Source organism: Pomacea canaliculata, linkage group LG10 (genome assembly GCF_003073045.1).
Source record: "Pomacea canaliculata isolate SZHN2017 linkage group LG10, ASM307304v1, whole genome shotgun sequence".
Lineage (NCBI taxonomy): Eukaryota > Metazoa > Mollusca > Gastropoda > Architaenioglossa > Ampullariidae > Pomacea > Pomacea canaliculata.
In genome coordinates, this window is record NC_037599.1 from 14,277,659 (window position 1) to 14,288,541 (window position 10,883).

The following is a 10,883-nucleotide window of genomic DNA, read 5'->3' on the forward strand; positions in this document are numbered from 1 at the left end:
TCAAATTTTTTAGTTACCCACATTTTATTGGAATTTTCATAAATCCATTTTTGTGAATCTATAGATACAAATAAATAATGGATACACATTTCTAGAGGTATATTAAACTTTCAACAAATGAAGTGAAAAATAATTTCTAAATGTGAAAATATTGTATCCTAACGCTTTTGGTACATTTTTTGGATGATCATAAAGAATGATCTTTTCAAGAAAGCAGTGCTACTGGCCTAAGAGCATTACAGTAGATTTCCTCTTTTCTCTTTGTCTACAGCCTCCGTTGGAAAGTCAGTGGGTAGCAGCTATAAACTAGTCAGTGCAAGTGTTATGGAGGCTGATGGTGTCTTCGAAGGATTCTCTTACGTTCCACCAGCTGAAGATGCCTTTCACTGATGACTGTCTGGAGCTGTTAGCAGCATATTCATTGTGTATGTGAAGACATGCATGAGCACCCTATGTGAATTGTAATTGAGCTCTTGTAAAGACAGACCAGGACCATGACTACTCTAGTACAGCTTTGTGGATTGCCATTACCAGTTTAATTTTCCTGATTTTAAGAGTCAGAATGACTGCTGAAGGTGGGAAGGCAGAAACTGTCATATCACAATTGAAACATGACTATGTGCTAAGTCAGATGCCAGTTTCTTCTTCAAATTGTGCCTCTGTTAAAAATATTTCTTGTTTTATATTGGCAAGAATTACTCCTGGTCATAAACCGAAAGCTTTTCTTAAATCAGTGATGATGCTCTGAAACACTAGTTTTAATAGCATCTTTGGGACATTGAGGAAATGTAAAGAATTTTGTACAGATTCATTCATTTCAATGATGATGTCGTGCTCTAATAATCTTATTTATTGTATTAAGAACCCCACTCATCAGTATCTTAAAAATGACAACATTGAAAGTATTCATTGTTAAAATTTTCACCTGGCTGGAGACAGAAGTGTGCTTATGGAAAAATTTTTGAAGTATTTATTATCTTTATGTGATAGACATTAGTGAGATTATGAAAGTGTGTCTATGATGATTACAAGTTGATATGATTATGTGATTTTAAATAATTCACATTTACAGAACATTTACAATATAGTATCAGGGAAATAATGTTTTTGTATAATTTATGTGACTAATTATCCCCAGTAGCAATTACATGTGTTTTTTCTTAAGCCTGTATGGTAAACTGTTATCAGTACTCCTATACTAGAACCATTTCACATATATAATTTTTAAGTTGCAGGTGATTGTTAATGAATGACTCAGTCTCTTAAGTTATTTTAATTTTTTTCAAATAGCATCTAAACTTAACAGAAAATATGTACTTGAATAATGCATTGTCAAATAATTATTACTGAAAATTCACATTGATATGACTGTAATGGGGATATGCTTAAAAACACATTTTTAACAAAACAAAATGTTTATTCCGATTACAACGAATGTAAAGCTGATCTGAACATTACATTTTAATAAAACAGTCCCAACGCTAGGCTGCTGAGATTGATATTGCTGATATATTGATTTTTACAATGGTGAATGAAGAATAAGATCACCAACTGAGGGAACAATCAATTTTACTATTTTCTGCTATAATGTACATAGAAATCCCCTTAGTTTTCATCAAATTGTTGCAAGCAGGAAAGTACAATTTAAAAAAAAATTTCCCGTCACCTTTCAGGTCTCTGGGACCATGACAATTTCACTTTGATCAAAAAGGTTGTTTCAGTGAACATTCATAATCTTGTGTGTTCTTGTTTATAGAAACCAATTTTCTGTGATTTTTACTAAATAGGCAAGAGCATGTATGGCTACTCCACACAGAGTGTAGTCCATTACTATTACAGGATGTGCTGTTTGTTTAAATACAAAAGATTGATGGTCTTTTTATCACAGGTTTGTTACATGCCATGTTAAATACTTACCATGTTTAAAACTTTCAACAGTTTTTTTAAGATGTCCAAATCCTATGTGTTATCAAATACAAGTATTGATAGTAACAGATTGTAAGTACTAGTAAAACCTTCTCATTAAGACCTTCCATACTGTGACTTCTTTGTTAGATAGACCCACAAAAATGTTCGTTTACATATTTTTGTAATCTGCTCTTTTGTAATTAGGTGCACAAAACATAAGTGCAGAAATTTATTGTTCCGCACTTCCAGCTATCACAGCTGAAGCACAAACAGTGCACACTTCCGCTGTAAATTGATGAAAGTTTTCAGGCCAACCTGAAAGTTTGTTCAGAAAGGAGCCATCTATTTCCAAAACATTCCCCAATTGAAGCAAGCACAAACGTGGTATAAGTATCTAATAATAAAAATATTACTTGATAATGTCACACATAGACAAAAGTGGGCCCACTGTAGAGTTTCAGTAGAGCAGATCAAATTAGGACAAAAATTAAAAGCATTAAACAGTCTCAAGAGTGCAATATGCATTGTCTGTTACTGTTCAATTGTTGATGCTGTATTCAAGACACAGGCATGATATTGTTTTCTGTTGTGATGTTTTTGAGTAAATTTTCCAGAAAAAATGGTTATTTTTGTAAAATGAAGCCATGCCTGTTGAAAATTTTATTTTAAGTTGCTCAAGCAGTTGAACATGGGGTAGTAGTATAGGCAGGCATTTCTTCCTCACACAAAGTTGTGTTAGGTTTTCCATTTCTTATGCTTTTGCAAAGTAAAGTCATTTTATTTCAGGAGTTTGACAGTTGATACAAATATTCATGCCTTCATCTGTAATTGTATTCCACTCAAAGAATGGCTTCTCAAAAGTGGTTTTGAGTTGATGTGGAACATAGCTTACCTCTCTTGTTAACATCTCTTGTTCATCATTTTAAATACTAAAGCATGGATGTATCATGTTTTAAAATGGGGTGACACATTTTTAAAGGAGTTTAATTTTTACATCAAGCTCTTTTCTGGCATCAAGCCAATTCTGGCAATAAAAATAGCAATATGCCATTTGTTTTGCATACAAAAATGACTCAAAAATATTCTTAATTTCTTATTAGTGGCTTAGTAGCACAGTGGTTTTCAAAGTATTTCGGACCACATACCACCTTACCAAAGTAAAAAAAGACGACGGACCACTAAGGCCTAAAATCACTCTGTACCGTAAATTTCAAATTTCAATTGCCGCGTTTGTTTCATTACAATTCAAAACTAAATGTACTTTTGTGACAGTATTATAGCAATAAGTTTATGTAAAATTACATACTTCGCAAAGTACACATAAAAATTAAAAATAAGGAAGTGCACTGCATTGCTATAGGTAACTGATGACACGGTTAAATGATGCAATGCTTACACTGTGATGTAGAGACCTAGTTGGTAAGTGAGCATTTTATACCAACGAGCATCAATAAAATTAAAACTCGTGTGAAATCAATACTGGACTAATTAGCATATCATATCTCAAAAATATCATATCTCTTTGCTAACATATGATGACTGTCTGCCGTGGACCACCTGACTTATGCGTGCAGACCACACTTTGAGAACCACTGTACTAGCAGATATGCAACTAAGCAAATATTTGTTGAACAATGGAGATAACTGTGACAGATTACATAGGACAGGAAAAAGTGCACTGCCAGAAAACCTACCACCTTGATTGACAACATTTGAAATGTCTTGAAGCAATCTTGAAACAGTGCTTCTCATAATTTATTTAACACAATCTTACCAAAGTTGTGGGCTGTTCATTCTCATTAAGACTTTGAAGCTTCCCATGCAAACTGAACTAAATTCATGAATGTTAAATAGAATGATTAAGTATCAGGCCATTGACATTTTGTAGAATAAAGATCTCTGAAAGCAAATGCTGATGTCAACAAACTACCATACTTCACTGAAACTAGAGACCCTCATAAACCATGTCAACCCACCCATGTGGACCACCAACCAGAATAGTATTGGCCTTACCTTGACCATGCTGTCCCACATAAGACTACATCATGCCAACACTGAAAGTCAAATCAACCCAGGCCCAAAAGACCAATTGATTACTGATGACACAAGCAACTATTAACATCAGATATTACCAACAGAGCCATGGGTTGTTCAAACAAGTTCAGTCATCACCTTACTAAACAAAAATGGATAAATTGGCTGTGCACAGAGAACAAATCTCAAAATCACACATAAATGTAATTTTTTTCCTCAGTTTTTTTAAGAAGCCTTTTTGTCATTTATTCTTTAGTGTACAGATGTTTTGTTAACATCAAACAGGTGTCACTGTTCAGGCATTTATTTAGCCTGGACATGGATCGATTTAACTTTTAATGTGATAATGTTGTTTTACGTGGGATGATAATTATGGTCATGGCAGGATTGATTAGATGTGGAGGGTGGGGGTTGAAATGACCAGCCCCCATTCATCCAATTAGTCATTCCTTGACCGGCACCTGTTGTTAGGGAGAACACATGGATAGATGTGGCAGCTGACAGAGCCTGCCACTCTTGCCTATTTTGGGTGATAGGGAAAAAGTCTTGTACAGGATGACCACTCCAGTCTTTGATGTTTGTAAGCCAGTTGAAGGATAGTCTTCGACAAGGTGTTATGCCATGTTACATGGATAGAAGACCAGCTTATGTCGCTTTATAATTGTGCTTACGTCGCTTGACTGTTGAAAGAAGAGGTTCCTGGTGTCCTATGAGTGTGGCAATCTTGTTTCTTACAAAGTCATTGGTTCTGTGTTCTGCATAAGATCTGAAGAAGCCTCTGCAGGCACTTGTTTTCAAATGACTAGATTCTCCTTTCTGTTTTGGCGAGCAGAGCCCATATGTCACATTCATAGAGCAGGTTCTGTACTACCAGAGATCTGTAGAGCTTGTACTTGGTAATGAACCTGATCTTGTGGCTATGCCAGATCCTATCCAACAGCCATCGCGGCTGTTGCTGTTGCGATCCTGATGTAGATATCTGACATGTACTTGAAGCTGCTTACCCCTTCAAGGTGTACCCCGTTCATATAGATATCTGATTTACCATTGATCATAACTTTGCTCTTTTCAGTGCTTGTCTCCATTCCATATGTGTTTGAACTGTCTATCAGTCTTTTGGTAAATTCTTGCAGTTTTTTCTTGCCATTCATTTTCATCATTCTTTACCAATCGATCATTATGAAAATAAATTTTTGTGACTGTGCTCTATTGTAAAATATACATACAGTGCATTTTGAGCGAGCATCTACCATGGTACACATGTATTGATTAACCTTATCTGGAAGAGTTATTTCCCTATACATCTTCAATCAAACGCAACAGTTGTGGGATAAGCAAGCATAGTCGAGTGAAAACCTTAAAGAGAAGCACTATGAAATGGTTTTTAATAGCTTTCATTTCAACCATTTGAATTTATCAGTGTTTGAAGTCATGGAAGTAATGAATGCAAACTGGTCAATTTCCCTGCTACTATCCCTCTCAGTTACCACCTCATTTGGTGGATTTTTAGCAAATCTTAATAGGGTCTACTGTATTATTACAGAATACTGTTTACCGCTTTTCTGTCTCACTCCTCTGTTGTGTTATTTTCATTAACTGATTTTAGATTGATAAAAATTAAAAATCACTAGAGTCAATCCCTGGAGTTAAAATGTTTCTTGCAAAAACAAGACTTCTTTAATTTTAAGTTACCTCTTTAAGTTACAAACTTCACCTTTTGCCCGTGCTCAATATGTGGACTGCTAAGGAGAGCAGTATGCTCTTTGCTGCACAACCTGACCCTATTCATGGATGCCATAAGTGTTGCCAACTTCAGTCATGGCTTCCATGAGTTCTGCTGGCTGCTGAAACTATAGTCACAAGGCAAAATATGGTTTTTCATCAGCAGCTTCCCGGCCATATGGTATATTGACTAAGGAATGAATCAACTCCAGGTGGCATCATTTTGGTTTTAAGATTCACAACTTACAGCAGCAATATGTCCGTTAAACATGTTTTCTCTGTTGCTTTAAACAGAATGTTATGGCAGATGCTGTATTGTAGTGGTACAGAAACCAGAGGGATAAATGAGGCAGCTGCCCCTTCAAAAACGATACAAGGAGACAAAAATGTGAACGTTGTTCACTGTCAGCATGGGGCTTGCCCCCTCCCCCCCACTCCCAAAAAAAAAGCCGAGCATCTTCCTACACCACCATACTACTTCTGCTACCTGTTTAGCACAAGTCAGATTTCACCGGCATTTTTACAGTATTTTCAGTTGTTTATATTTCAAAATTTTAAATAAAAGGAAACTAACAATATTTGAAATTTTTTACAAGCATTTTTGTCAAATTGAAATTTCAAAGTTAATTTACTGATTGTATTGCTTTTATAACTTTTAAAGAACTGGCAAAATCCTTCCAAGGAACTCAGGAGTTATGTTTACTTAATCATTTTGCTTGGAACCCCAGCAACAGCAGACCAAATTGAGGGTTGATTGCATTTGTTAAGTTTCATTGGTATTTGCTTAGTTACTTAAAAGCTTAAATATTGTTAATATTATATTTTAGCAGTACATTTATCAGTAATGGGTTCATTCTGACATGTAAATACATCTCTGTCGGACTGCTTTGTTGGAGACAAATGTTTGGTGTTAACTTCTAGAATGAAGCCAAAGCACAAATTTGCTTCAAAAGAAGAGTAGATAATGCAAAATTTCAAGCTTTTTGGTCTGTTGCATTTTCAGTTTATTGCCTCATCATGGAAAGTGGAGGTCTATGACTTTTGCAAAACAAAAGAAATAAAAAGTAACTATATGTACTTCTGATAAGCATCTATAAAGGACATAACCTTCAACCTTTCCCATTCCCTTTATTGCAGTTCTATTTGGCAATCAATCACATGGTTTCATCAAAAGTCCAAGATCACAATTATAAAGAATATGTCACAAAGATTGCATTTTGCTTTCTGATGTTCAGAATGATTTATTTTGATAATCAAAATGTGTTTCATGGATTCAAGTACATATATTTCAACTTAAGAAATACTTTTCCTGCTAGTCGTCTTTATTTCATGTACAAATACTCATTTCATTTTCTCCTCATCATAATCCTATGACACTGAAAAAAATTTTTTAAATGCTAAAAAAAAATCATTTATTGAAACTAATGAAGAAAATGCTTGGAAATTGAAGGTGTCAGCACCTGCACTATTCATTCTTTTGTTAGATTATGGTGGAAATAGGAGCCTGTACAAGAATGTAACTTATAGGAAAAACACAGAGGATTTTATTCCCAATGTTGTCACTCTTGGATTTATTAGTTGTGTGTATTTATATATATAATTTTTATCAAACTGTTGTTGATGGAATACATGCCTGGGGTTATACAGTGCTAATTAAAGTGACATTCTATTAACTGGATTTAGCAGTCATTTTAAACTTTCTTATAGCAAACGCTTAAGTGAATATTCTGCCAGTGAAAATGAGAATTCGATGATTACAGGTGACTTGCAATTTGCAGAAAGGGATGTATTCCAGGAGAACTGCGTATGATTTAAAATTTGAGTAATGTGAAAAACCATCTCCTTGTAGGCAATAATGGTCACTTTTTCCAACCTTTTGGAATTGATTTTGGTTCATTCCTATCTCCCATGCCCCCACCCCCCTCCAATCTCTCATGCTAATGCTTGATTGATCATTCTATGAAGCAAGCACTTACAGCTTTTGTTCTGAGGATACAGACTTTTGAACCTGTTTTGGATCAATTGAACTGCTTACATCTTTGGCTAGTAGTACAACACTTCAACACCTGCACATGGGTAATAATAAACATGTGATTTATATAGTGCTCATGAAGGAGGATGCTCTCAAATAGGAGACATAAAATACAAAGGATGGAAGGAGAAACAATGCAGACAAGTAATTAAAGACAAACATAGACTGATACTATTGATAGATATATATAGTTTTAACTTATCTATCAAGGGTCATGTCTGCAGTTATGATGAATCCAAGATTTCAGATAAACGACTGATGGTGATGGTGGTGAGGCCAGATTGAAGCAATTAACAAAGCGTGACTAGGTAACTGACACCATGTGTGCTTCTCACCCTAGTCAAACAATTCTTTTCTGTGATAAGCAAGGATAGGGTATGAGGAACTGAATTCAGTAAGAATAAGGAAATAAAGCAGGGATGGGGAACCTTTTTTTTTTTATTCAAGGGCCATTATATATATATAACATCATTTGTGGGCCATACAAAATTTTCTACTTAAAAATAAACTTGCTCTATTTGGTCAAGCTGTGGTTTTGCAAACACTTTTGCAGTGAGTACAATCCCAGCCTGCCTATCACTACAATCCACGTTTTGGATTAGATTAGATGTGTGAAAAATGTTCTACTCCTATCAAAAGCATAGTGAAGCAAACTATCTGGGAGTAACTCTGTCTGTGAGCTTGTAAAATATATGTTTATAATTAGACAATTCCTTGAGGAGACAGTATATAGTAGCAAAACCTTTTTTGCCCTAATGTACAGTTTCCTGTTTATGGCTGTGGAGTGAAACTATATTAATAATAATCATGACTATTTAACAGACACATATCTACCTCTTCCTGATGGAAGCTTAGTATTTCTGCAAGTTCAAAGTAGTAACTTTTTATTTTTTTGTATTGAAATGTTTTCTACAAATTGTGAAACACTTTATTTCAAATGTACATACTTTGAATAATGTTGAACTGGCTATACTTAACATTTACAGCTGGCAGACCAAACCACAAGCCATACACTTGGTGCTTCAATACTCAACACTGTTGGATCCTAGAGATACTAGAACCTTCAGTGAAACAGTCAATACCATACTAACATTATGTTCAAACTGTAGGTTTTTTTTCGCGGCCAAAAATACTTTGATGTCCTGGAACAAGGGTGTTGGAGCCCACACTAATCTCAAGGCCAGTTTATATATATATAGGGTACGTAGTTCGATAAGAACAGTAGAAAGCGAGACAAAGGACATCGTAACCACCTGGGCGCAACTAAAGGGGGCTGCCAAAAACTGGGTCCGCTGGCAAGGTACTGCTGCGGCCCTATCCTCAAAGGAGCAACAAGAAATAAACTAAACTATGTAGTTCGATACCCAGAAGTTTTGTCATCAACTTCAATGAGGTCATACAGGCAGGCAATGAAGGCAATTTGGAAAAGCAGGTTATGTTTTTTAAGAAATTAATTTTGGGTCTGCATCTAAAATCATCAATTTTTACTCTTTCTACTGAAAAAATTTGCATCTGCTACCCATTACAAAAAAATTATTCATCTCAGCTCATTGTGAAAAATGTTTTAACTCATTCAATATGGACACATCAACACAATTGAGCTGTAAAGCCATTTGCATTTGTGGGTGTGAATTGTAGAGTTAAAATACCATACGTGCATCTCCATGTTAAACATCCCCCTCCCCCTTTAAAAACTTCAAAATCCGGAAAAAAGTTGAGGCTATTATAAACCCAAATCATCTAAATAAACTGAAGAACCTCCCAGACAGCATGAGCATTTAATCACTTTATGGGATAGTTAAATATTTTGATTATCATTATGCACTTTCTATATGGTATTTGCGTATGAATCTGACAGAGTGGTAGTGTCGTGGTATTTTTAGATAGGCTCTTAATAGTAGTCTATGTACTATTCTGGGTTTCTAGACAGTATGTTGTGGACTGAATTGGTCTTCAAAATGATATACTGTGCATGATACTGATCTGAGTTTTGTTGTAGGTTTGCTGTCCAACAGTTCTTTTTTTTTTTTTAATTGGAGTGGGGGTACTTCTTTCTTTAACCTTCCAGAACTGAAAGATATGGTTTTTAAAAAATGCTAGTAATATTTAAACAAAATGACGTCTCGCTGACTTAGACTTAATTATGGCTTTATTGCATATTTATACATAAAGTTTGTTACACAAGACTCCTTTTCATAATTAGGAAACTCACTTTGAACTAGCAACAATTTTTGTACAATTCAATGAAAATTGAAAGTATGTTATGATCATACATCTGTGACTTTAGAACTAAATCAAAACCAATGTTTATAAGTGCACAGAAAGTATAAGCAACAATTTCTCTATTAAAGGAAAGGTATGTTGAATTGATACGCGATCACTGTTCCCATGGTTTTCTGCTCCTTCTAAGGTTGGAAGGAGTTGGGGACTGATCTGATGCAACCACTTCTAAACTCATTATTCCAGGAATGGTCCTACCCTTCTGAATACATTTTACAATTTCTGCAAACGAAAGCTCTTCATTGTCGCCCACCAATTTTTTTTCTGAATTGACTTTAACTGGTGATGTGGCATCAGTTGTAGCATCAACGTTCTGAAGGGGGACAGAATCTTCGTTTGAATTCTTTCTTTGTTCCATTGATCATCTAAGTTTGCTGCAATTTATGGATGCTTTCTGTTTATCCTTCTGGTTTGCTTTCATTAGGCAAGAACGACATATCCACGATCTGAAAAACAAAACGTTATTTATAAACTTTCCTTGATTGCTGTCAGGAAGGATGCTTACAAAAATGTACGAAACAAATATATAGTTTTTTTTAGCATAACTTACGTTGAATGACTGGTGCGCACTGTAGGATAGGCTATCAAAAGATGACTTATTCACATCGAGCCATGAAAACCATTCCTGCGCAGGGGATATCATCAAGCATTCGCTTACAGGGGAAATAATTAGAATCAAGTTGGGGAATTTCTGCCGCTGCGTAGTCGTTACATCTTGGTGGTTTTATTTGGACCAACGATTTTCAAATCTCACACGTAGAAAGAGAAAACATTCACGAAGGTCCATGCCTGTATCACTAGAACGAGTGTTCAAAATAGAATTTTTTTTCTGTGGACAGGTATATAGTAAATTAAAGGCAGTAGGGGTACGGTAAACCACGCACATTTCTTGGTCTCTTTAGTGTTT

General features: G+C 35.2%; 1 protein-coding gene across 1 annotated transcript in view; it reads left to right on the top strand.

Moving 5' to 3' along the window:
• LOC112574410 (serine/threonine-protein kinase Sgk1-like) overlaps positions 1–6,756 on the top strand; it is a 31,521-nt gene extending 24,765 nt beyond the window's left edge. The window contains exon 15 of the mRNA XM_025255466.1: positions 272–6,756. Coding sequence (XP_025111251.1) covers positions 272–390 — 119 coding nt within the window. The 3' untranslated portion in view covers positions 391–6,756. The remainder of the gene's footprint in view (positions 1–271) is intronic.
• The last annotated feature ends 4,127 nt before the right edge of the window (positions 6,757–10,883 follow it).